Source organism: Canis lupus, chromosome 27, assembly GCF_048164855.1.
Source record: "Canis lupus baileyi chromosome 27, mCanLup2.hap1, whole genome shotgun sequence".
NCBI lineage: Eukaryota > Metazoa > Chordata > Mammalia > Carnivora > Canidae > Canis > Canis lupus.
Window position 1 is genome coordinate 6,693,734 of NC_132864.1, and position 27,631 is coordinate 6,721,364.

The following is a 27,631-nucleotide window of genomic DNA, read 5'->3' on the forward strand; positions in this document are numbered from 1 at the left end:
CCGACGGCGCGCTCCGCTGCCCGTCTACACCAGGGACTGGGTCCCGGGCCGCGCTCCTCGTCGGGCCGCCGGGCGCGGGTGCGAGCTCCCCTTCCGCACGAGCAGTCTCGGGCCCGCACCCGCCACCCCCCCGCCGGGACGGCGCCGTCAGGCAGGGGCGCGGGCAGCCCGGGGCGCGGGGTCCTGAGGCGGGCGGCCTCGTCCTCGGCGGCGGCGGCGGCGGCGGCGGCGGCCGGGCGGCGGCGATGCTGTGGCCGCGGCTGGCGGCGGCGGAGTGGGCGGCCCTGGCCTGGGAGCTGCTGGGCGCCTCGGTGCTGCTCTTCGCGGTACGCTGGCTGGTGCGGCGGCTGGAGAAGCGGCCGCAGGGCCTGGCCCGGAGTGGGCCCTCAGCCCCACTGGCTGGCGCGGCCACGACCTCGGCCCCAGGTGAGGCCTGTCCGCCGGCGCCCGCGTCCCTCCGCTCGCTGGCCTGGGCCTGGCCTGGCCTGGCCTGCCTCGCCCCCTCCCCGGCCCCTCTCCTCTCCTCCTTCCCCGGCCCCTCCCCTCCCTTCCCCTCTCCCTGACCCGTTCCCCTCCTCCCACCCCTTCCCCGACCCTTTCCCCTCTCCCTTCCTTCCCCACCCCCCCGCCCTCTCCCTCCCCGGCCTGAGGCTGGTGTTTTGGGAAAGGCCTAGAGTGAAACTCTGGAGTCTTCAGCAATCAGACAATGGGGAAGCTGGGAGCTCCGGGCCTGAGTCTGCGGGCGGTGGTTGTGTGCGGGATCCCTGTGTGGCGGAGGCGTCCTGGGGCCCTGCGGCCTGCGATCCTCGCCCCCGTCCCGTGCAGCACGGACTGGTGGGCCCGCTGCATGCCCTCGGGACCCTTTTCAGTCACGCTTAGTTTACCCTTTTGTGCGAAAGTCTGATTTCTTTCTGGAGGATGAGCGATAATCCCTCCTTAAGTGCTCTGGTAGGAGGAGATTTTGCTCCCAGAAAGTAAAATTGAGGAGTCCAGCTGGCAGTCTCATGGCTAACAGGGTCCATAGGGGTGACTGGCTTCTCTTGTCCTGGCTTTACAGCAGAGGAGCCAGACGGTCCGAGGCAGGCCTCCTAGCTCTGGCTGAGACTACGCGGTTTGGGGCAGCGGCCTGTTCCCCCCAGGTCCAGCTATCCCCCATCCTGATTGTTTTACCTTCTGTCATCCCCTTAACAAAGTTTTAGCTGACATCTTGAGTTAATAGCATGCTGATTTGTCCAGGGACACCGTCCACCCTGTGCCAGGTTACTGCAGGACACCAAGACGGCCGGTTCCCCAGATACTAAAGCTAAGTGATGTGTGTGGCCAGTAGAGCATGGAGCTAAGAGATTAAGGTTTGGAGTGTCTTTTTTTATTAAAAATTTCCTTTTTAAGTTTTCTATTTTGAAGTCACTTTAGACTTATAAAAAATTACAAAAAGATGTTACACAAATACACATATGAAGAGATGCTCAACATCACCAGCCAAGAGTGAAATACAAATTAAACCTACAGGGACGCCTGGGTGGCTCAGCAGTTGAGCGTCTGCCTTTGGCTCAGGGCGTGATCCTCGGGCCTGGGAGGAGTCCCACATTAGGCTCCCAGCCTGCTTCTCCCTCTGCCTGTGTCTCTGCCTCTCTCTCTCTGTCTCTCATGAATAAATAAATAAAATCTTAAAAAAAACTTACAATGAGATGTTATGCCTATTAAAGTGGTTAAAATAAAAATACCACAAATTGTTGGTAGAAATGCTGAGAAACTGGGTCTCTCATTTACTGGGTCGCTGGTGGAAAGGTTAAAGGTTCAGCCTCTCTGAAATCAATCTGGCAGTTGCTCAAAAATGTAACTGTGCACTGCTTTCCTGAGTATTTATCATAGAGAAATGAAAACTTACTTTTACACAAAAACCCACGTGACTGTTTATAACTACTTGTGTCCAAACAATGGAAGCAGCTCAAAATGTCTTTTGAGGGCTGAACGGCTAAACAGAGTGTGGCACATTCATACCGTAGAGTGCTACACAGCAGTGGAAAGGCAGGGAAATGCTGCTGGGTCTCTGGGGCATTGTGCTGACTGAAAAAAGCCAATCTGTGGAGGTCTGTAGTGTATGATTTCATTTATGATAACGTTCTTGAAAAGTGGCAGTGATAGAGAACAAATGAGTGGTTGCCAGAGTTTGGCGACAGTGGAGGAGGTTGAGCATGACTGTAAAGGGGCGGCAGGAGATCTTTGTTGTGGTGGAACACTGAGTAGTCGGTTTTGAATTTATACATGTGGTGGACGGTCCTGGAATTCCACATGAAGAGCAGAGTGATGCAGGATGTGGCAAAGCCTAGCCCGTGTCAGTTTTCTGGTGCGCTGCAGCATGTAAGATGTCACCAGTGAGGGATGCTGGGAACTGCCCATACTATTTTTGAACTTGTGTTTGTAATATCTTCAAAATAAAAAGTTAGAATCAGTATACCATTCACTTATATTCCCTGATGTTAGTATATTATGTAATCACCATAAGGGGGACAACCTGGAAGTGTTCATTATTCACATTGCAGACTTGACTGGGTTTCCCAAATTGTCATCTTGATCTGTGTCTTGGTCAATCAGGGTCGGGCAGCTACTTTGGATTCTAGCCCAGGAGTCAGCAAACCTCATCCTGTCAGCCATATCCAGCCCCCTCCTATTTTTGTAAAGTTTTACTGGATATATAGCTTTTCTTGAGTGTTGGAGAGACCTTATGATTCACAGGTCTCAACCTTAGCCTGGCACCCTTTGTAGCAATTTGCTGACCCCTGTTCTGGCCTCTCCTTCCCCTTGTTTGTAGCTCCCTTTGGTCCTAAGGAACCTGGCTTTTGCTAGCAGCTATCCAGTTATTTGCTGATTCCTAGAGTAGGCATAAGGTAGCTTCAGAATTGCTGACCTGTATAGTGCACAGTCCTATACTGTTGTTCATTTACTAGGTATTCTCTCCCTCCTTATGTTTCTAATTTGTAATGCAGTTGAACTCATTTGTTTTGATTTATATTCCACTTGGGGTCTTCCCCCATCTTTTTGTTTCTTATTTTTTAGTATGTGAATCACAAACATGTTTCTGAAAGAAACTTTTATGAAGTGATACTGAGAAGTATTGCCCTTCCCTGGGCTGGCCCTCTGTCCATTCTTTCTACCCAGTTTTTACCCCTCCACCACCAGCAGGTACCCAAGCTCATTTGTTGCTGCTTTATTCTTTATTTTGTACACATAAACAATTATATTTTGTGTTATGAATACTAATTACAGTGTATTAAAACCCACTATTATTTTTATTCAAATGGACTTTCTAGCATATTATGTGTTCTGCAAGATTAATAAGCCTGTGTTACTTGATAACTTAGTAACCAGAACTGACAGTTATGGATAATTTGTCAGTGTCAAACACAGCAGCACAGACTTCTCATGTATTATTTTATCTAATTTTCTTTTTTCTTCTTCTTCTTCTTTTTTTTTTTTAAAGATTTTATTTATTTATTCGAGAGAGGCAGAGACACAGGCAGAGGGAGAAGCAGGTTCCATGCAGGGAGCTGATGTGGGACTTGATACTGGTACTCGATCCCGGGTCTCCAGGATCAGGCCCTGGGCCGAAGGCAGCACTAAACCGCTGAGCCACGAGGGCTGCCCTATTTTATCTAATTTTCAATGCAGCCTAAGAAGTAGAGCTGTTATATCCATCTTACAGATGAGGAAACAGGCTTAGAGTTTGCATGACTTGTCCAAGTTCACACAGTTAGTTCTGTGATGTAATTATTCTACTTACTGTTTGACTAGATACAAGGACAAAACCCCTTTCACACTAGCTCAGGTTAGAAAGATAGCTTTAGAGCAATGACATGGGAAAACTAGACTTTTGTAGGAATGGATACAACTCTTCTGTTTATTCAGTGTCTGCCCCACTTGTCCCAATCCCTTGCATGTGGCTTTTTTTCTTCTAAGATTTTAATTATTTGAAAGAGCGCAAGCAGGGAGAGGGGCAGAGGGAGAAGCCGACTACCCACTGAGCATGGAGCCGGATGTGGGACTCCATCCCCAGACTCTAGGATGATGACCTGAGCCAAAGGCAGACACCAACCGACTGAGTCACCCAGGCGTCCTCCCCCTTGCTTGTGGCTTTTACCTTTCCTGTGCCTTTCATATCAGTTTCCTACCACTGAGTCACCTCTGTTGCTCTTATATCCACATATAAAGGGAATCTTCTTAGGTACCCTCCCTGGGTAGAATCCTGTGATCAGTAGGCTGCCCCCCTTCAAAATCTTTGGCAGGTTTTTGGGACTGTGCAGTACATTCATTGTTTAAAAGGATAATATCCTCTTTGCAAATAAGTAACAGCCATTTTTGAAATCTTGGAATTGGGAAGGGGTGGTGGCATTAAAAGCTTAGAAAAACAATACACAGGAGCATCTGGGTAGCTTAGTCAGTTGAGCTCTGACTCTTAATTTCAGCTGAGGTCTTGATCTCAAGATCATGAGTTTAAGCCCTGCATTGAGCTCTCCATGCTGAGTTATGGAGTTTACTTTTTGTTTTTACTTTTTTTAAATTTTTATTTATTATTTATGATAGTCACACACACACACACACACACACACACACACACACACACACACACAGATGCAGAGACACAGGTAGAGGGAGAAGCAGGCTCCATGCACCGGGAGCCCGACGAGGGATTCGATCCCAGGTCTCCAGGATCGCGCCCTGGGCCAAAGGCAGGTGCCAAACCGCTGCGCCACCCAGGGATCCCTGGAGTTTACTTTTAAAAAAAGTAAAAATAAAAAAATACGCAGAAATAGGGTAATATAATGAATTCCTTGCTTGTAGTCATCGCCTGGCTACGAAAGGTATTAATATTTTGTGAATCTTATTTGTCATTGCCCCCTCCCCAGCTCTCCTTTTTTAAAAAAAATTTTTTTTATTTATTTATGATAGTCACACACAGAGAGAGAGAGAGAGAGAGAGGCAGAGACATAGGCAGAGGGAGAAGCAGGCCCCATGCACCGGGAGCCTGACGTGGGATTCGATCCCGGGTCTCCAGGATCGCGCCCTGGGCTAAAGGCAGGCGCTAAACCGCTGCACCACCCAGGGATCCCAGCTCTCCTGATAGATACATATACACACACACGTATACATACACCTCCTCTGGTTAAACCTTTAAAATACATACGTGTGTGTGTGTATTTTTTTTTTAATTAAAGATTGATTTATTTGTTTTCGAGAGAATCTCAACCAGACTGCTGCTGAGGTCAGAGCCCTACATAGGACTCCATCTCATGACCCCAAGATCATGACCTGAGCCAAAATCAAGATTTGGAAACTTAACCAATTGAGCCACTTGGGTGCCCCTAGAGTAACTTAAAGTTAATCTTGGATGTCCCATCATTTCATTTGCAAATATGTCTTTTAAAACTCTCTACTCTTTGGTTTTATTGATTACCGTGTGTAATTGTTTTTTCATCCCTTCTAGAAGTTTCTCTGTTTCTTCTTTTAATTCTTTGTATTTGTTCCTTGTTATACCTGGTGTATTATTGGTGTTAAAATCACCATCTATGCGCTTATGACTCCCAGACCTGTTATTCACTCTGAACTTGTAAATCTTGGACTTGAAAACTGAAATGCCCAGTTGGTGGCAGTAACGTGATTCTGATGCTCAGTGCCTAGGTCTTCATCTTTCTCTCTCTAGCATTCTCTATCTCAGGTGAAGTCACTCATAAGCAACTAGACTGGAAATCTGGCTGTTATCCTAGGCTGACTGCAATACCTCAACCCCCACCCCTCCATGGCATCTGGTCCATCTGTCCTTAAGACCTCCAGTTTTTCTAATCTGAGCCCTTGTTTCCACCCCTGTTATTTCTTACCTTCTTCCCAATTCTTGCTGACCATGCTTAAGCCTATAATCCATAGGTTTACCTGCTCTTTCTCCAAAGGTCTCCATTAAAACCCTTGTTCAGTTCACACCCACTTGTTGGGTTGCTGTGTAACTTGAACAAGTTACTTAGTGTCTCTGTGATCTGTAAAGTGGGGGGTGAACAGTAATGATACCTGCCACACAGAAGAATTATGACCATTAAATACTTAGCCATGTAGTGCACTTACACTAGAGCTAGGCATTTGGAAAGACCCTCCCAAAACGTTAAACATGAGCTACTTGTTACCAGTATTAGCAGAGTGACTGCCAGAGCTATCTCTGTGGCTCCTCTGGTTAAATCTTTGCATAAATAAATTTCCCTTTTTTTATGGAATAAAGTACAAATATATTTGTAGGTCTGTTTCTGGAGTTGGATTTCTGATGGATATTGTTCAGTTGCCTTCCTTGGGTTTGTCCCACTTACACTCTAGAGAAAATGAGTGTGCTTATTTCCCCAGGGTGCTTACCTTCTTGGAATGTTAGTATATCATGTAATAGTAGCAGGTTCTGACATTCTTATCCAAATGAACCAGAAACTGCTTAATTTTTTATTAGTTTATTAATTTTGAAACAGGAAACTTCAGAAAGTTCTCATAGAGGGCTCAAAGACTACAAAAAATAAGGAGAAACTGGATTGAAATGAAACTGAAGCCAGCTTTATTGCTACTGCTGGATATTTTTTTATTTTTTAATTTTTTTTATGATAGTCACACAGAGAGAGAGAGAGAGAGAGAGGCAGAGACATAGGCAGAGGGAGAAGCAGGCTCCATGCACCAGGAGCCTGACGTGGGATTCGATCCCGGGTCTCCAGGATTGCGCCCTGGGCCAAAGGCAGGCGCCAAACCGCTGTGCTACCCAGGGATCCCTTGTTTTGTTTTTTAATGAGAAAGGATGTACTTTTAGCCATCAGATTGATTTTTGTTTTCTTGGGCCTAGGTGAAATGACAATGGATGCCATCTTGGCACGACTGAAACTTCTGAATCCCGATGACCTTAGAGAAGAAATTGTGAAAGCTGGATTGAAATGTGGACCCATTACATCAACCACAAGGTTCATTTTTGAGAAAAAATTGGCTCAGGCTTTATTAGAACATGGAAGAACACTGCCTTCATATCCTCCTGGCCTTGACACCTCAGATGCCACCACTCTAAGCAAGGATGCACAAAGGGTTTTGAAGTCTGCTGTAGGAAGCCAGGCTGAGCAGGTTGGCTTGTCTGAAGACAGAGATTTTGGTTATAGCATGGGCTTGAATCCTCCAGAAGAAGATGTCATGACATCTAAGACCTGCTCCATGCCCTTCAGTGCCACCACTGGGGTCAGTGGCCACAAAGCCATGGTGAGGGCCTCTGTGGAGCAGCCTCTGTACTATGGGGTGTGCCCAGCATATGAGGACATCCCAGCGAGAAATGGTAATGTAACAAGCATCTGGTATTTCTTTCTTTCTTTTTAAGTGATTTTATTTATTTATTTGAAAGAGAGAGAGCATAAGTGGGGAGAAGGAGGAGAAGCAGACTCCCTGCTGAGTGGGGAGACCCATGTGGGGGCACCATCCCAGCACCCTGAGATCAGTGACCCAAACCAAAGGCAGATGCTCAACTGACTGAGCCATCCAGATGCCCCACATCTGGTATTTCTTACACAGATGGTACATGGACAGCAGGGAAATGTGATGTTGAAAATCTTGAACCACAGAGAAAATTTAATCACCATAATTTTACCAAGTGAGACACTGTTAGCATTTTTTTTAAAGAATTTATTTATTCGGGATCCCTGGGTGGCTCAGCGGTTTGGTGCCTGCCTTTGGCCCAGGGCATGATCCTGGAGTCCCGGGATCGAGTCCCGCATCGAGCTCCCAGCATGGAGCCTGCTTCTCCCTCTGCCTGTGTCTCTGCCTCTCTCTCTCTCTCTCTCTATGCCTATCATGAATAAATAAATAAATAAACCTTTAAAAAAAAAAAAGAATTTATTTATTCATGAGAGACCCAGAGAGAGGGGCAGAGACACAGGCAGAGGGAGACACAGGTTCCCTGTGGGGAGCCCGATGTGGGACTCAATTCCAGGACCCCAGTATCATGACCTGGGCCAAAGGCAGATGCTCAACCACTGAGCTGCCAAGGTACCCCACTGTTAGCATTTTTATGTAGAACTCTGCTGAATTGTTTGTAAATGTGTTTGTGAATTTTCATTTAAAAAATTTTTATTTTGGGATCCCTGGGTGGTGCAGCGGTTTAGCACCTGCCTTTGGCCCAGGGCACGATCCTGGAGACCCGGGATCGAATCCCACGTCGGGCTCCCGGTGCATGGAGCCTGCTTCTCCCTCGGCCTATGTCTCTGCCTCTCTTTCTCTCTCTCTCTCTCTGTGTGTGACTATCATAAATAAATAAAAAATATTAAAAAACAAAAACAACAAAAAAATTTATTTTATTTTTTAAAGATTTTATATTTATTCATGAGAGACAGAGAGAGAGAGAGACAGAGACACAGGCAGAGGGAGAAGCAGGCTTTATGCAGGGAGCCCGATGTGGGATTCGATCCCAGGACTCCAGGATCATACCCTAGTCTGAAGGCAGGCGCTAAATGGCTGAGTCACCCAGGTGTCACTAAAATTATTTTATTTTAGTTAATTAATTTGATAGGCAGCAAAGTGAAGTTTTTTGAGCCATAGTACAAAGCTCCCAAAGAGCGAGGGGGACTCGAGAGGGTTGCCTGTATATGTGAATTTTTAAAAATGAAGAAAATTGGATTCTTTGAGACATGCTACATATACAAATAGGTTTTGACTAGCTACTATTTGCTGATAAATTTTTTCCCTTTTTTTTTTTCAGCATAATCTGAATACCTTTTAATGTAAATGGCTAGTACAGTTATAAGTAGTTTTCAACATCAAAGATTTGCAATTAAAAAAAAAAGACTTTGAGAGAGGAAGATAGCATGCATAAGTGAGCACGAACAGAGGGAGGGACAGAGGGAGAAAGAAAAGCAGGCTCTATGCTGAGCAGGGAGCCTGACTCGGGGCTTGGTCCCAGGACCCCAGGATCATGACCTGAGCTGAAGTCAGATGCTTAACTGACTGAGCCACCCAGGTGCCCCTAGAATTGCAGTTTTAAAGAAGACTAAAGTAGATAGCACTGGAAAGAGTTAATGAAAGCTTGATATTGATTAGAATGTCAGAAATTATAGACTATCATTATTGTGATACCGTTTGTGGGAGTACTCCAAAATAGGAGATTTGTTAGACATATTATGTACCATGAGTAGAATGGAATATTATTCAACCATAAGAATTTTTTTTTTAAATTATTATTTATTTATGATAGTCACGGGGGGGGGGAGAGAGAGAGAGAGAGAGAGAGAGAGAGAGAGAGAGAGGCAGAGACATAGGCAGGCTCCATGCCCCGGGAGCCCGACGTGGGATTTGATCCCAGGTCTCCAGGATCACGCCCTGGGCCAAAGGCAGGCGCTAAACCGCTGCGCCACCCAGGGATCCCCAACCATAAGAATTTTTTAAAGAATCTTGACACTGGAAATAGTCATGATGCAATTTCTATTTATTTTTAATCTTTATTATAAAAATTGCTTTTATTTATTTATTTATTTTAAATATTTTATTTATTTATTCATGAGATACACAGAGAGAGGGAGAGAGAGGCAGAGACACAGGCAGAGGGAGAAGCCTGCTCCATGCAGGGAGCCCGACGGGGACTCGATCCCGGGACTCCAAGATCACGCCCTGGGCTGAAGGTGGCGCTAAACCGCTGAGCCACCCAGGGATCCCCCTAATAGTTGCTTTTTACAAAACAAATATTGTAAAAGTGAAATTTCTTTCTTCCTCCACATCCAAATCTTAAGTCACTAGGATTAACCACTTTATAACTGCTTTTGTGCATTATTCCTGACTCACCTATGTTTTATTTATATATATGTATTTGAATTCAGATTTTTATTTTTGGTATATTTTCATTTAAAAGTAACACAGATCTCTATATAAAAATGTACCTTATTTTTATTTTCACAAAATGGTAAGTAGAAGTGTTGGGTCAGAAGGTACCCATTTTTGGGATGCCTGGGTGGCTCAGCAGTTAAGTGTCTGCCTTCGGCTCAGGGAGTGATCCCGAAGTCCTGGGATCGAGTCCCACATCAGGCTGTCTGCATGGAGCCTGCTTCTCCTTCTGCCTGTGCCTGTGCCTCTCTCTCTCTGTCTCTCATGAATAAATAAATAGAACCTTTAAAAAAAAAATTAAAAAAAAAAACAAAACATCCCCTACACAGCCTGTCTCCCCAGGTTTTGCCTGCTGAGGCAGACATGCACCAAGAACACAATGCAAAGCGACTATCTATGATGTGAAGGAACATAGGAGCCAATCTAGGCAGAATTGAGTTGGGGGTGAGGGAGCTTCCTTACCTGGCAGCTCAGAGCCTGGGTGGATCAGCGGTTGAGTGTCTGCCTTTGGCTCAGGGTGTGATCCCCAGACTGGGGATTGAGTCCTGCATTGGGCTCCCCTCAAGGAGCCTGCTTCTCCCTCTACCTGTGTCTCTGTCTCTCATGAATAAATAAAATCTTAAAAAAATAAATAGTATCCTTAGATATGTTACATATGTGTACAAAATACACATCTTTATATCCAAGCCCATACATATGATCAAGCTTAATGTGTTCTTTTGACCAGCTAAGGCCCTTTTTCTTCAAGATTAAAAATCTGAAATATTGGGGCACCTGGCTGGCTCATTCAGTGGAGTATGCAACTCGATCTCAAGTCCCATGTTGAGTGTAGAGCTGATTTTAAAAAATAAGTCTTTAACGGATGCCTAGGTGGCTTAGTCAATTAAGTGTTTGCCTTCAGCTCAGGTCATGACCCTCAGGGTCCTGGGATTGAGTCCTATCTTGGGTTCACTGCTCATTGGGGAGTCTGCTTCTCCCTTGTCCTGTGCCCCTCCCCCTCGTGTTTCTCCCTCTCTCTCTCTCTCATACATAAATAAATCTTTAGAAACAAATCTTAAGGGAAAAATCTGAAATATGAGAGAAAAACTGAGTAACAGTTGTTTGTTATGAAACCCGGGGCCTTCAGGTGTGAACTCTGTGATAGTGACTCCGATTATTCCTCTCTAATTTTCCTATTACTTTTTCCATGCAGAAAGGATTCATGTTTATGAGGATAGAAAGGATGCATTGCAAGCTGTCAAAATGATCAAAGGATCTCGATTTAAAGCTTTTTCAACTAGAGAAGATGCTGAGAAATTTGCTAGAGGAATTTGTGATTATTTTCCTTCTCCAAGCAAAGCCTCTTTACCACTTTCTCCTGTGAAAGTAGCACCACTCTTTAGCAGTGGTGGACTGAAAGGTAAATTATGTAGCAGCTCACTTCTTGGTGTTACTATTAGGTGGGCCCCAGGTGTTTTGTGCTTTCTTCCCCATGTATTGTCATTGGTTTTCTCCTTTGAGAAGTTCAGTTTGCTAGGAAGTAGAGAGCTAAGGCCCAGGCCATGGATAATGGGTCAGCCACCTGGTCTGGGGATGACCCTGAGGATAGAGACAGTGGGCCAGGCATTGGCTCCAGGCCCTGGGGAGGACAAGGCCAAGGAGAAGCAGCAGAGGGGCCACAGTTGGCCCTTTTGTTTTGCTCCCTTTGTTTCCCTCTCTCCTTGCTGCCCGTGGGAGTTAGGGGCTTTGTTAGGCACTGAGACTTGCCTATACCTACTTGTAGGACTGTGCCATCTGCTTTGACCCGGATAATCCTGCAAAAGTTGAGCTCACCTATAGGACCTGTCCAGTCAGAGATCTGGCCATACTCACTCTGGGTCCAGAGCAGGGTCTTCTGAGAACTCTTTTTAGCACTGTGCAGAACCCTAGCAGTGTCTAACTTTGGCCCAGCTCTGTCTTGTCCCCTCCAGGAGCTCACAGCTGTCCTGTTGCCCTGGCTGGCTAGGGCTCCCGGGAAGGCACCTTTTCCTTGTGGACATAAGGCCTTTAGTCAAAAACCTCATCTGCTTGCTTTTCTGTTTCCTTACTTGGCCCTACATAGGTCTTTCTTAGGGAGGAATCAGAGTGATTTGGAACAGTTACAGGTTTCCCTCTTTACAGTTTGTGAAAATATTCCTCTAGAGATTGCTTTCAGACTTCCCCAGGTGGTTGTAATTAAACAACAAAAAAATCACTTCTGGCTCCACTCTGCCTTTATGGGAACTCTGCTCGTGGAAGTTTTTGTACAGGTGCTGCTGGTGTGCCCTCATCCCTCTTCACAAAGCCTTTTGCAGCTAGAGTCCAGTGAGGTCCTTTTGCTCTTGGACTTTTGCCGTAGTGGTATGTTTGTGCCATGTTGTTGGCTTGAACACAGGCCCTTCTGCTATATATGCTAATTGATGCTTATTTGTTAATCCCAACTAGGATATAAGCTCTGTGGGAAAGATTTTTGTTGCCCTCATATAGCACACAGTGGGTGATGAGAAAATGTTTGTGAAGTTAAATGTTCTTAAATTCTATCTTCTAATGACAGATGGTTTGTACTTGTCTGAGTCAGAAACTGTAAACAGAGAACGTGCCAACAGTTACAAAACCCCCCGTACTCAAGATCTCACTGCCAAACTTCGAAAAGCTGTGGAGAAGGGAGAAGACGACACCTTTTCCAATCTCACCTGGAGTAATCCCCGGTATCTCATTGGTTCAGGGGACAATCCAACCATCGTGCAGGTAAGCCTGCTTCCAGCATTGTTAGCATCAAAAGACTGTGGTTGACAAAAATGAAGCTCAGAATCTGTAGTTTTATTTCAGGAAGGATGTAGGTACAATGTTATGCATGTTGCTGCCAAAGAGAATCAAGCTTCTATCTGCCAGCTGACTCTGGAGACTCTGGAAAACCCTGAGTTTATGCGGCTCATGTACCCAGACGATGACCCAAATATGCTGCAGCAGCGCATTTGTTACATCGTTGACCTATACCTGAACACTCCGGACAAAGTGGTGAGTGTGCCGTAGGAAGAGTCATAGCCAGTCTAAACAAGACTTATGTCTCTCATATGTGATTATTAACTGCATCCCCCTGCATGTGGAGAGGAGATGTGCATTCATTGAATTCACCTAGCTTAGAAAGGGATGGATGACAAGATCCATTCACACACGAGAGCTCTGCCTCACTAGGCAGGATGCATATAGCTCTCAGCTTTGTGCAAGGATATGTCCCTCCTGGCCTTTGTCCAGAGAGGCCTGAGCTGGGCTTTGATGGGAAGATAAACCAATGTAACAACCTGAAGGGAGAAGAAAGTAAAAAGGGGTTTTGGTGCCTTTTATTCTAGGATTCTGTATCTTTTTTTTCCCCACTTAATATTAGGAATATTTCCTGCAGAGTTAAAAATTTCAAAGGGTTGGTTTTTAACGATGCGTAGGCTTACATAAGAATTCTTAAAACAGAAGAATTTTACTTATTTACATAAAGCAGAACCTAGTGATAGCTTAGAGCCAAGAATTGTAAACTCAGAGCAAGTCTAGGAGTTTGAAAAGTTGTGGTTGTCACAAGAAGGAATAACAGAAGCATGTTGGAGTGGGACATGAATTACTATTTCATGATACATGTCGAATGACACATTGAACTCCAGAATTGTAAAGCAAGGATAACTTTTAAATTAACAAGAGAGAGAAGGAAGAATAAAGATAAATTTGGCCAAGCTAGCACGATTATAGAAGGAAGTAAAAGTTTAGAAAACAATGGTTATATGAAAGCAATAGTAAGTGTAAAATAAGACAGAAAGAGCAGAATTAGAGTTGTGTCTGTTAGACTAAGAGTAGATAGACTTAAGGAAGGATTCCTAATTTGATTAGTATGTTCAGGAAGTGTGACTTGCAAAATATAACAGAGAGTGATGCCTGGGTGGCTTGGTGGTTGAGTGTCTGCCTTTGGCTCAGGGCATGATCCTGGAGTTCTGGGATCAAGTCCTGCACCGGGCTTCCTGCATGGAGCCTGCTTCTTCCTCTGCCTGTGTCTCTGTCTCTGTCTCTCTCTCTCATGAATAAATCTTAAAAAAAAAACAAAAAAAAACAAAACTATAACAGAGAAGTGTGTGCCCTACAGAAAATACACAGTTTTTTTATTAATGTCTCTGTAGTATTCTCAGAAAAATGTGCATATGCATGTCTACAGGAAGCATTTAATAAATTCTTGAAATTAGATGTTATGGGCCATCTTTGACCATAACTCACTAAGAAGAGGAATCAATGACAGTGTTGGCCACAAATATTTGGACTCTTGAGAAAGTACCAGAGCACGGCAGAGACCAGCATGGTGAGAAGCCGGGCCAGGCTGGCCAGCAGTGTTAGAAGAACCGAGAGCCTGTTGTCCCAGCAGGAGTGAGGGCAGAGGTTACGGTCAAGCAGGTTAGGGTTAGGGATGGATGTTATGTAGTATGAAGGAAAGGAGTGGCCAGAAGGAAGTGAGAGTGTCGAGATCCCTTTGAGGTTGGGTGTTTTGAATGCTAAGTGAAAACATTGGCCCCTAACATGCAGCCCCATCATCCTCCCACCTCTGCAGGCCTAGCAGGGAAGATCAGGCTATTAGTAGAGCTTGGGCCACAGAGGTAGAGTTGTCTCAGGTAGAACACGAATCAAGAAAGTCCTAATTTAGACAGTGCACTAGAGCAGATCCTGCAAAGGACAGTCTGGTTTTGTAAATAAAGCTTTATTGGAACACAACAGTCCCCCTCTTTTTTTATAAAGATTTTATTTATTTATTTATTTATTTGAGAGAAAAAGAGAATGCGTGAAAGCACAAGTTGCTGGGGGGAGAGGGGAGGCAGAGGGAGGTGGAGAAGCAGACTCCCTGCTGAGCAGGGATACCCCACATGGGGTTCAATCCCAGGACCCTGAGACTGTGGCCTGAACCCAAGGCAGATACATAACTGACTGAGCCACCCAGGCACCCCCTGCTCGTTCTTTGTGGATCATCCATAGCTGCAGAGACATACATAGCAGGGTGGTTATGGCAGAGACTGGGTGGTCTGCAAGGCCTAAACTGTTCACTTTCTGAACCTCAGTTGAGAAGGTTTGCCAGTCTGGACAAAAGGGCAGGATATGGTCAGAGAATGCTGCTGTAGGCAATTGCCCAGACTTTTTTAGGTTCATGTGGGAAGAAATGAAAAATTATATGAAATGGTGACATGGTCATAAAGAGTGTACTTTGCCCTAGCTCATTTGTTAGCTCCCTCTGAACCTGGGCACCCAGGCACTAGGCAATAGTTACTAGGGTGCTGGGCTAGCCTCAAGTCCAGGCTTAAAGTGAGTATGCGCTTAACATGCCAATATTTCTCAGTTGTAAAAATAATGTCTTTTTATGGTCTTTTGTTTTTGATGATTTTTGTTCTGTTACTTATATTTATCTTAAAGCAACCTTTTGAAACAAACATAATTAAAGATAAGTATTCTTCCACTGCACCTCTCCCAGGGCTATGACACGCCATTGCATTTTGCTTGTAAGTTTGGGAATGCAGATGTGGTCAACGTGCTTTCTTCACACCCTTTGATTGTAAAAAACCCAAGGAATAAGTATGATAAAACTCCTGAAGATGTAAGTATCTATTAAAATACTGTTACTGTATACTGTTAGACATGAAAACATGTGAAATCACAGTATTGATCACAGCTACTGTGAAGTCAGTCACTGACCCTGTGAACATGTTTGCCTCACGAGCACACCATAGAACCATGATTACTAAGTAAGGTATACCATGAAGAAGACGCATCAGTAGAATCAGGAACTGATTCAGAATAATGAACTGCCCATGTTTGCTTATTTTATCTTCCTGAAACCGATGGTCATTTGTTCTCATCATCTCACAGTTTTTATCAAGTTCTGCTTATGCATTACCTCAGTTGACCAGGGAACTGGAGAATGGAGGAGGCAATGGTGATGGAGGAGGGGGTAGTGGTAGTGATGATGAAGGTGGTGGTGGTAGTGATGGTGAAGGTGGTTGTGGTGGTGCTGGTGGTGGTGGTGGAGGAGGTGGTGGTGGTGTTGGTGATGATGAAGATGGTGGTAAGGATGATGAGGATGGTGGTGGTGATGAAGATGGTGGTGATGGTGAGGATGGTGGTGGGTAGTAATAAGGATTATGGTGGTGGTGATGATGGTGCTGAAAGCAGCTAACATGTTTTTAGCTCATTATGTGCCAGGCACAGCCCTAAGTCTCTCCCAGGTATTCTCACCTGACCCATACGACTCTTGTCAGGACTAATGCTGGCAGTGGAGCAAAATGTGCGTTAGAGAGGGCAGAGGTGTGTCTGTACTTGTGAGGTGGGGGGTGAGGAGGATCTGACAAGAATTGAAAGATCGGTGATTTGTCCTGTGCATTGGAGCTGTTGTTGGCCAGCTGATCTGAACCAGCCAGCCCTTTGAAGTGGAATCTGTAAGGATTCTAATCTGTTAGTGAATGCTGCTTTTATAGTTGCTTTGGTTATATAAATAGTGCCCATTTTCTATAGAAACTTTAGAATACACATAAACAAAAATAAAATTCCCTATTCTACATCTCAGAAATTATCATTGTTTTTCATGAGTCACACTCAGCTTTTTTGTGTGCATAGGTATGTATATTTTTCACTGTAAAATGGTATTTGGTAACTAGTATTCTTAAATCACTTGCTATACCTCACAAAAAAATAGTTACACTACTTACAGGGTACAATGTAGTTGATTTCTCTTACAGGCTAGCCAGAGATGGTAATTTTGTGGTTCCTTATTTGAAGGTTATTGGTTTTTTATTCTAGTGAAAATGTTCTTGTCACTATAATTCTCTAAGGAAGAAAGTTGATTCCTGTAGTAGCAAGAATAAAACACTTGTGTTCCACACTAAATAGGAATTCTGTTTTAATCCAGCCAAACAACAGCAGTAGACAGGCCCCCGGGCATTGGAGTTCATGGAGCTGAAAGTTATACGTGTGTCTGCCTATTCCTGCCTGACTGATGTGGAAAACTAGAACCTGGAGGGTAGTATGAAGAAAGATCATAAAATTCACTCACAGAGTTTGTCCTCCTCGTTCTGACCCCTTCAGCTTTTACAGAACATTTTGGAAGAAAGATTATACTGTTAAACACATGTGCTTTGATTGTGGGCTTTATGAAATTTTCAATATTAGGACATTGTCCTTGTATTGTTAACTTTAAATTTTGTTTTTATAAAATCATTTTAATGATAAAATGTGACAAATTAAGATTTAGACTGTTCACATACTGTTTTTTTAAAAACAGGTCATCTGTGAAAGAAGCAAAAATAAGTCTTTGGAACTGAAGGAGCAGATTAGAGAGTACTTAAAGGGTAAGTTGGGGCATAGCGCTTGGAATGTAAGGACCACCAGTGGGGAAGGCCCTGGACTGCTCACTGAAGCAGGGTGACATCTTAGGGTAACAGACCTTGGGGTGGTCTGCTTCCTGAACCCCCAGCTCACATGCCACCTGTTGTCTTATAATGCCTCATTTGAAGCCTTGAACTTCTCTGGGAGACCACAAGTCGTCTGTCATTTGACTGTTCCTCATGGTGTCACCCTGTAATCTTTTCAGGTGTCCCATGTAGCAGGTGCCCAAGCACAGCCTGCAAGTTATCAGAGTGGAGAGTGGGAGGGGCTCTGCCTGGAGCTCTTTGATCTGGCAGTTGGTTGGCTTCTCAGATCCTGGTCAGCCCTTCCATGTGCTGCCCTCTGCGCCAGGTCTTGTTTCTCCTGGCTCCCTGGGCAGCTCCTTCCTGCAGCCTCATAGGCCCTGGATCTCAGCACTCTAGGCTGACTTTTGACCTGTTGGCTGCCCAGGGAGCCTGTGACCTGTGGGGGCAGCCCTTCCTGATCAGGTCTACGGGGGCTCACCCCTGCCTTCTGGGCCGTACTTTGTGGTCAGAAGCTTCAGGGAGCATGGAAGTGGCTGGTTTCAGAAAGGAACTTTTCCTGTTGTCTTCCTCTAGGCTGTTTCCAGTGTGTTTGGAAGGTGGTGGCAGAGGCATCTTTCCCGCCATCTGCAACTAGAAGTCTGGTGGCCCCACTTGCTATGTGACATGACAGCAGATACTTGAAGCTCGAAGCTCTTTGACCTGGCCCCATTTGCTGTCTCTCCTTGTCTCTTAGTTTCTGTTCCTGTTCATTTAAAGCAAGGGTCAGCAGATGCTTGCCTAGCCTGCCGCTAATCTTTGTAAATAAAGTTTTGTGTGACTGGCACACGAAAGCCACAACTATCCATCTGCATGTGGTGTCCTGACACTTTCCTGCTCCACTCTCCCAGGTGACATTACCACACTCTATCATTCTTTGTCCAGATTTCACATCAGAGTGTCCTGTGATGCCAGATCGTTTGAATTGTGTGTTCAGTGATAGAATATTGTTCCACAGATCAGGAAGGTTAAAAGAGATTAAAATAGAACTTCTTTTTAACAATTCTCAGGCTCCTACTTTTATGCTAATCTTGTTCATACAGGTCCTGCCTCAGTCTTTTTAGTACCTGGGGGTATGGAGGGGTGTTTGCTATTCCTCTTCCTTCCTTTTTATTTTCCCCGCAGAGGAAGAATGTGGTCTGACAGAAACTGGCCTCTCACCTAGGTTCTCTAGCTCCAGAGCTTTTTTATCATTGGATCCCTTGCAAAGCCCCTGGTGTTTCTTGGGTTGTTTACCAGATGCCACTGAGGTGAGGACCCACCCAAGGAGATGCCTTAACCAGGGTATCTCCTCTTCCCAGGCCACTACTATGTGCCACTTCTGAGAGCTGAGGACACATCGTCTCCGGTGATTGGGGAGTTGTGGTCTTCAGACCAGACGACTGAGAACTCTCACATCGGCCACAGTGGAGGTGGCCCCAGAGACCCTGTTCTGACCTTGAGAGCCTTTGCAGGGCCCCTGAGCCCGTCCAAGGTGAGCTCCTGTAGAAGCTTCTGGACAGTTCCTGGCTGTCCCCACCAGAAGTGCTGGATGTTTCAGCGCTTGCTTTGTGTTTGGTTTGAGATCAGGACTTGTGGAATCCCATTGAGGTGGTGACGAGGTTTGAGAACATCTGCTAGAGAAACAAGAGTGTCTTGATCCTGTTCCTCACTGGTTAGCCAGGGTGAATATGGTAGTGAGCCCATACTTCAGAGGAGCGAAGTTTACCTGGGTTAAATATCATCATCACCTGGTTCTTCTGTCCGTATCAGTGGCCCTTCTCATGGTACATGCCAGTCTAGTTGGGCTGTCCATTCCATATTCTTGGTTGTTTATTGTCAGTAGGAAATTTCCATTTGCAAACTGTGAAGTTCACCTTCGGGGCAGAGGTATTTCGTACACTGTTATCTTTCTTGTTAAAGATTTTAAAAGGGTGCCAGGCTGGCTTGGTTGGAGCATGTGACTCTTGATGTCAAGGTTATGAGTTCGAGCCCACGTTGGCTGTGGAGAGTACTTAAAATCTTTAAAAACGAAACATGAGACCTTCTATTTTAATGAAATTTAAAAATGATAATTATTTTAATTTTTAAAGACTTATTCAGGGATGCCTAGGTGGCTCAATGGTTTAGCGCCTGCCTTAGGCCTAGGGTGTGATCCTGGGTTTCCAGAATCAAGTCCTACATCAGGCTCCCTGAATGGAGTCTGCTTCTCCTCTGCCTGTGTCTCTCACTCTCTCTCTCTTTCTCTCTCTCTCTCTTTCTCATAAATAAATAAAAGTCTTAAAAAAATTACTTATTTGAGAGAGAGAGAGAGCAGCAGGGAGGGGTAGAGGGAGAGAGAATCTCAGGGAAATACCCCTCTCAGCAAGGGAGCCCTACACGGGGCTTGATCCCAAGATCCTGAGATCACGACCTGAACCAGAACCAAGCATCGGATGCTTAACTGACTGAGCCACCCAGATACCACGATGTTAATAATTTTAAATAATTAGTTACCTGCAATTATAGAAGTGTCTGCAAAAACAAGTGTTACGAGTTATGGTTAGAGTAGGTTGCATAAAACAAAATTCTAATAAGAGTGACTTAAGGGCACCTGAGTGACTCAGCAGTTGAGCATCCAGGCTCCCTGCAGGGAGATTTTTAAAAGATTTTATTTATTTATTCATGAGAGACACAGAGAGAGGGGCAGACACAGGCAGAGGGGGAAGCAGGCTCCCTGTGGGGAGCCTGATATGGGACTCGATCCCAGGACCCCAGGATCATGCCCTGAGCCAAAGGCAGATGCTCAGCTGGTGAGCCACCCAGGTGCCTCTAAACAAATAAATCTTAAAAAAAAAAAAAAAGTGACTTAAAAATATAGACATGCATTTTCCTCTTATGTGATGGGAAAGTGACATGAGGTCCTTGGTGAGGCAGCTCTGCAGGGTCTACCTCAGGGTGAGGCTTCATCTTTGGGAGCCTGAGGGGCAGCTCGGAGCCTCACAGCCCAGCGTGGGCCACTGGAAGGGATCCTTGCCAGAGCCCCTTTGTGCTGCTGTCATAATGAGGCACTGGTTGTTTATTGGTCTAACTGCCATGCAGGAGGGCACATGAGGAGGAAGAGGGATGCCGGGAGGTACTCAGCTGGGTCTGTGATGCTGATGGGTCTCTGCATTTACCTGTGATGGGTACATTGCATAGCTTGGTACGTTTTCTCCTCAGGCAGAAGATTTTCGCAGGCTCTGGAAAACACCACCTCGAGAGAAAGCAGGCTTCTTTCACAATGTCAGGAAGACGGATCCAGAAAGAGGCATTGAGAGGGTGGGAAGGTACTGACTGGCTTTGTACAAAGGAACAGGAGCCAAGTGGCAGTGTCGTTTTGTATACTGTGCACTTATATGTTGGTTGAGGACGGAAACCAATTACAGCTGCAAAATGATCGTTCTGGGAAGTGTTCACGGTGAGGCGGGGAGTATGTGAAGTTTATTCATTGAGGTTTGCTTCCTGTGAATGTTACACACACTGTGTAGCACAGGTGTCCACCACAGCGGTCCCTCTGGCAGAGACTAATGGGAAGCATGTCCAGGGTGTGGCAGTGTTCTGTATGAGGGGACATATGCTGGGTGTCTCCTTGGCAGGAAATAAAACTCAAGAGGCAGATGTGGCTAGTAGCTGTTAGTAAAAAGTCCCTGAAAAGTGTTTTTTCCAGAAACAAGTGTTTTTAGTCAAAAAGCTAAGTTACAGTGAAATCAAAGCTACATTGATTGTTTTAGAATTTTTTTCTCAAACAGTTTCAAGTTTACAGCTTGAACTTGATAAGGATTTCCAAATTTTTATGTGCCTTAGGAAAACCAGAATCCTCTCCAACTTTATACAGTTGTTATATGGAAACAAGGCTGGTCTGTTATGGGGTTTCGTGTCTGATTTGTTGCCTCTCTGGCTTGTGAGAGTGGGGTGGGTGGTCAGGGACCCCTTCTCTCTCCACAGCTGCACTGCATTCAGTGACAGTCCAGGAGAGAAACCGTGCTCAGCCTTGTCCTGCTTAGGAAATGCAGAGTACTATCATAGCCCCAAATTTGTAATAAAAATCCTAACCAAGATTATAGGCATTGTTTGGCACTTCCAGCATAAAATGGCTGTTTTCTGAGCAGTCAGATCTGTGAGGTTTTTTTGGTGGGTTTTTTTTTTTTTTTTTTTTTTTACAACTGGTTTTCTAACTGATGGATTGTACTTACTCTTGCAGGGAGCTGGCTCATGAGCTGGGGTATCCCTGGGTCGAGTACTGGGACTTTCTGGGTTGTTTTGTTGATCTGTCTTCCCAGGAGGGTCTGCAAAAACTAGAAGAATATCTCACTCACCAGGAAGCAGGCAAAAAGGCTCAACAGGACTCAGGAGAAAATGAAGCCTCTCATCAGGAGAACCCCTTTGGTAAGGACATTCAGACATCTGTAGGTTCTTGGAACTCGGACCCTGTCCTGTGGCCGTGGACCAACTGCGTCCATGTGAATGAGCACATACGTGCCTTCTCCTGTTCTCAGCCCACTGGTGTCGTAGCAAGTTTGATGGGAGGTGCCAGCCACTGTCACGTCCCACGTGCACCTGCCTTTGACCTTGGCTTCCTTCTCATTCTCCTGCCTGTGAAGGCGTTGCGCTGAGCCTGGATGCTGCTGTTTCTATGTGCAGGGACCTGCATGGCTTTTCTTAAGGGGCAGTGCAGGCTTCTGTCTGGGGGCCTGAGGACGTGGCTCTGAAGGAGTGTGGTTTGTGGCTGGTTCTGGGGATTTGCAGGTGCACTGTGTGATTCCTTGTGGACTCTTGTCACACACCTCTCTGAAGAACTCTCTCTCCCCTGTAGGCCATGCTCGGAAGTGCAGCAATTCGATCTCTGTGAGAGCATTTCTTGATGAAGATGATGACTTGAGCTTGGAAGAGATTAAAAATCGGCAGAACATGGCTCGAAATAACACCCAGCCCACAATTAGCACTTTTGGGGACTCGAAGTGTGACATCCTTCCCTTGGAGCAGAAGACCAATCTTATAGAAGCCTCCACCCTGACCAGTCCCCATAGCAGCAAGAATGGGTTCTTTAGCCACCTGAGCAGCGGCAGGACCTTGGGCAGGAAGCAGCCAGAGGCCCCGAGCACAGAGGAAGCTCTCCTCTCATCAGTCTCAGGCTTGACGGTTGAGCTTGATAAACTGAATTTGGAAGATCTAGGAAGTAACTTTTCTAAGACACCAAATAAAATTACAAAAAGTAGAGACAGGAAGAGCTTGACATCAAGAATGGACGTAGTCGAGAGTGACTCGTTAGAGCCGCCTGCTGTTGACACACTTAGAAATAACCAAAGCAGGACAGAAAGTGAAATGTCGGCCAAAATAGCTAAAATACGTCTGGGTCCTGATGCTCCTGTGCACAAGGCTCAGCAGAGTGGTTCCGTGTCCTCAGAGCCCTCAGGGGTCCCCACCACAAAGGAGCCTGTCCAGAGGCTCTTCCTTTTTGGGTATGAATGGGGCGTGTGCACATGGGTGAGGCTGTGGGGGTGGATGTGAGCACACATGGCACTGTCCTAGTTTTCGCAAACCTTTTCTCTACCCACAACGTGGTTGGATGTGGTTTTCTGGCTCCCATCTCTTTCATGACTTTGTAGCCCTGGGTGCTCTGTTATGATTGTCCAAGTTGGTGGGAGGTGTGTTCTTTTCAGTGCAGGTTCACATCTTGCTGTACTCCCTGGGGAAGTAGTCCTCCCCAGAAGGACTAGGCCAAGAACTTGGTGTGTTTTAGGAAGAAAGACCCATCTTCCCAGGGGACAGGCCCTTTGGGTCAGTCTTGTGGTCATTGACCCTGGGGGGGGGGGGGGCTCAGAATTGCATGTTCGCAGTGGAGGGGTCCACCACTCCCCCGTGGGACAGTGTGGCCTGTCTGCCCCTGTGGCCTTTGTCCATCCACAATTCACATCAGCCGAGACAGCTGGTGCCTGTGGTGGCAGAGATGGGCCAGCAGTTGCCGTTCTGCTCCTGTGCAGGACTCTTGAGTACTGGTGTTGGAAGTCTTTTTAATCACAGGTGTTTCTGCTTTTTCTTTCCTTTTTTTCTGCCTTGTAGAGAGGAGCCATCAAAACTGGATCGGGATGTTCTGGCAGCTCTGGAGTATGCCAACGTGGACCCTCAGCAGTACCCAGCCGTACACAGATGGAAGAGTGCCGTCCTGTGCTACTCCCCCTCTGACAGACAGAGGTCAGTGGGCCTACAGAATAACCTGTAACACAGGGTTGTTGGTAGCTAGCTTCCAGAGCGGTCCGATCGCAGTTTGCAGATGTTCACATAGTTGTTCATCTAGAACACCGGCAGACTGGTTAGCCAGGCTTACGTGCAGCATCCTGATAGGGCCATAGTTGGCAGCGTCCCACACACACAGGAGGTGTGCACTTGGGTGGAAAGCAGGAGGTGATAAGGTGGAGATTTAGGATGGAAGGGTAGGGACTCCTGGTCAGAGCCACATGGGACTCCTGGGAAGTCATGTGTTCTGTGACTTCAGATCCTGTGGTTCTGAGGTTGCAGTACCTCTACTGGAGCCCTGTGGTCCCCCAGGGCTTGGGTGCAGGGCCCATATCACCATCTGTGCTGACAGACCTTTCTTGGTTTCCTCAGTTGGCCAAGTCCTGCGCTGAAAGGGAAGCTGGAGTCTCATCAGCCGGACCTTGGCTGCCCCCACAGCTGCAGCCCAGGGAGAAGCCCCGGGAAACCCGGGCCCACACACTCCCCAGGCCTGGGCAACGCTGGGCGCTATAGCCCCGCAAGTGGGAGCCACCTCCGCAGGATGGCACGCCTGGCCCAGCTCACAGCCTTATAGGGTGGGTGTAAGCTGCTGGGCATCTCATTTTACTCTTTGTTTTTAAAGAAAAAAGGGTAATGTGTTTATTGCTGAAATTCTACCAAAAAGAATATATTCTGATTAATTTATTAGTCCTCATTTTGAGAGTAAAAGATTTTTAGAAAATGCTAGTGTTTTGTATAAAATTTAGTTTTCTGATGTTTTGGGAGAAGTTCATGGAAGCAAATCCAGATACGGATTTTCTGGAAACTGTCAATGTATAACAATGTGGACTTAAGTTTGCATTTGTAAGTGTAAGGCACCATTCCCATTCTGTGTGTGCCAGAAGCCCGGGCAAATGCCGGAGCTGGGGCTGCCCCGAGTTGTGCTCACTTCAATTCCATTCTTACAACAAAGATGAATTTTGTGCCAAAATTCATTCTTTCATTCATTTTTCTGGGAAGGATCTCTGACTTCTTAGTTCCTGATAGAAAATCTTTGTTTTGCCAGTTGGTCCCAGTGGGTAAGACCCATTGACAAGGTGGATGCTCAGGAGTCAACGAACCTCGAAGTTGACTTATACTTGCAGCATTTATAGTTACGGTCATTATAAACATTTAAGCTAGTGACCAGAAGATAAAACTAGCTTTTCTCTGGGAGTCAATCCTCTAGTCCGTGGGAGTCCTGGGAGTCCTGGGAGTAGTCCCACAGCACTTGAGAGGCCAGCAGCCCTAAGGGACCTGCAGTTCCAGTTACTTTGTTTAGTTGCTGAGGTAGTGCCAATAAAATGACCTTTAAGTTCTCTAGTTTTGAAATTTATTGCATATTTCCAAATTTACTTCCATTGGATTTTCTTTATAAAAGGGTATTGTGCTTTAGTACAGAAAATAGCAGTTTATCTTTGAGCCCTGATCATTTACCTTACTACATTTATTTTAGCTTCCCTTTGTCCATGACCTTCTGGGCGGTCTGCCTAGAGCATGGGGGTCACCTTAGAACTACTGCCTCGATAGACACCCACATACCCGAGTTGAGAGCTGACTTCTCTTGGGTGTACGTGACTGCTCACACACTGGTGGTGCTCTGTGAACATTTCCAGTGTTTGATCCAAAATGGAAAGCTCTACCAATTTTTGCTAAATTCAGTGCCTTTTGTAAATCATTTTTTATTTTCCTGAAACTTGGTTTTTGTGAATATACAGTGATACTAAGTAGGCATGAGATTTTTGTTTTTGTTGTTTACAAAAATTCTGAATTGGAACTTGTGTTAAAATGTATTTCATGTGCTAACAAGAGACAAGTCAGTAATATTGGAATCAAGATTTAGACTTTAAAATTTAAATGGTTGTTACACAGGGTGTTTTCATTTGTGGAATGATCTAGATATAACACAGAAAAATACATTCTATTCTAAAAGCCAATGGCATTTATAAAAGTCATCTTTGCTCTCAAAAGAAATTAGAATACAGATAGTACATTCACGGCAATGGTCTGCTTTCTGTAAAATTCTCTTCCATATGTTGTTGTAAATATTCCGATGGAAATTAAAAGTGTTCTGAGTTTTGCAGACTCAGTTCTTGTTTTCTGAAGTTTTAGGTGGTCTTCACCTGTTTGTTGCTATAAGGTGGTTCTGGCCCCAGCGAATGCATCATCATGTGTCTTAAGGTGATTTTGCATTCTTTTTTAAGCTACTTAATGAAATAAATAAATAAAACCATGTGGTGGTAATTCTAAGCTTTCAGAAAGACTCTCACAGGTGCTGTTTTTATTAAAATCTTAAGCAATGTTGTGATAAACAGTGTGTTAATCTGATAGTGGTGAATTTGCTGTTTTCTGGCCCCTTTTGTTCTTAACATGATTGTGAAAAACTTTTAACTTTCAGTTAAGCTAGCACAAAATTCCTAATTGCCTTTGGAAATGAGCAACCCTCTCTCATTATGTTGACAACTGACATGTAACTAATTCACGTCAAAAGAGATGATGGGAACCCTTCTGCCCCGATGGGGTGGTTCTGTGGCTCCGGCCGCAATACAAGGGATATGGGCAAGTCCCCTGGTCATTGCCTAGGCACAGCCACTGGCAAGGTGTTCTAGAACGAGTGCCCACCTCACGGAGCAAGTGTTGGTTTGCAGCCCTCTTGGGAGTGTCCTGGGTGAGATCGGTATGTGGAAGGCAGGAAGGGGCCAGGCCACTCCAGGTTGCCAGATGGCAGGTTTAATAAGCTGAGGAACTTACATACAAGGCTCATTATCGTCGGTGGCAAGGTGAATAGCTCCCTGCAGCCATCTTCCCAATCTGAAGAGTTGATCCAGAAGCCCCATTCTGTGCAGGTGTTGCCACCACCGCATCACCATCTCAAGGCTGTGTCCTTGGGGCAACCTCGGGGACCGGGACAGGTGAGTGGAATCCTCAGCCAAGGCTAGGAGGCCCTGAGGAGCTTATGGGTCAACTGGCCATCACATCTTTTTGAAGACCTTACTCCATTCCAGCATGGACAAGTCCTCTGGAATAATTTTGGCATGTTTGCAGCAACACTCACAGCTTTCAGGGGCAATGGTGGTCTGTGGGATTACTGCCCTGACATGCTGTGGCTTCACTGCCCCATTGCCCTGAGCTTGGTCTGCTCACTGGGCTGTTCAAAGCATGTGCTTTTCTTACTTATACTGATGTTTTGCGCTTGTACACAAAAACTGTGAGGATTTTCTGGTTTACAGATTGCACTTCTGTACCTTTCTTGGCTGTCTCAGAAGAATAAACAGCACAACACAATAGGAGGGATCCTTTATCTTCCCATTGATGTCATTTCAGGGTCCCTCATGTTATATGGGCTAATTAGCAGGCTTCATTTTGACCAAACTTAAGAATTTTGACCAAACTTAAAACACTTGCCATTTCAGAAGGCTTTGGTCATCTGTGGCACCTCAGAAAGTTTCCATCGTCACATCAGTGGGCCCCTGTGACCCCATATCAAGACCTACTTCCTGCTCCTCGGCTATATCCCGTGTGGGCTCATTTTCCACTTCCAAAATGCTGCCCTGCTCCTCAAAGGTCAAGTGAAATTCTGCCATCAAGGCATATTTTTGAAGGCAGAACAGTGAGGCAGCTGCATAAACCCCTTAAGGGAAGAAGGAAGGGGACCTGCCACCTCCCCCTTAGGGTGTGTGGGTTCAAGGGTCCAGGGGTCAGGCTCAGGGTGGGACATGAGGCCTGGGTGGCCCTTACCTTCCTGGGCCTCCTTCACACCTGAAGTCAGAGATGTGTTGCCTGTTAATTCCATGCTTTAAGAAGTTGGCACAACCCCTGGCTTACTTTGTCCAAACTGTTTCTAGAAAGTGGTGTATAATTGATGCCTGTGGAAAACCATTTATCTAGCTCATATCCTGAGTCTGGGCCTTGGCCTAGTGAGTGGGCAGATGCCCAAGGAAGCTGTCAACTCTGGGAACACAAAAACACTGGGAAAGAGCTTGCTGCTACTGTGGCTACAACTGTTCCAGCATCTGGGGCTGCCGTTTGTTGCAGTACATGGGCTTTTATTTTCTTTAAAA

At 45.6% G+C, this 27,631-nt stretch overlaps 1 protein-coding gene across 3 annotated transcripts; it reads left to right on the forward strand.

The window, feature by feature from the left end:
• The first annotated feature begins 219 nt into the window (after window positions 1–219).
• On the forward strand, window positions 220–25,831 carry ANKLE2 (ankyrin repeat and LEM domain containing 2). Of its 3 annotated transcripts, XM_072802006.1 has the most exons (14): window positions 288–426; window positions 1,237–1,349; window positions 6,860–7,333; window positions 11,057–11,263; window positions 12,416–12,609; window positions 12,691–12,879; window positions 15,350–15,472; window positions 17,153–17,219; window positions 18,620–18,792; window positions 20,499–20,605; window positions 21,520–21,704; window positions 22,132–22,777; window positions 23,379–23,510; window positions 23,925–25,831. In XM_072802006.1, exons 3-14 carry the CDS (start codon window positions 6,865–6,867, stop codon window positions 24,124–24,126), a joined length of 2,694 nt encoding a protein of 897 aa, XP_072658107.1. In that variant the 5' UTR covers window positions 288–426; window positions 1,237–1,349; window positions 6,860–6,864; the 3' UTR covers window positions 24,127–25,831. The 3 variants fall into 3 exon arrangements, with proteins under 3 accessions (XP_072658105.1, XP_072658106.1, XP_072658107.1); XM_072802004.1 differs by lacking the exon at window positions 1,237–1,349 and having other exon boundaries at window positions 220–426; XM_072802005.1 differs by lacking the exon at window positions 1,237–1,349 and having other exon boundaries at window positions 220–426; window positions 12,440–12,609.
• Window positions 25,832–27,631: the final 1,800 nt, after the last annotated feature.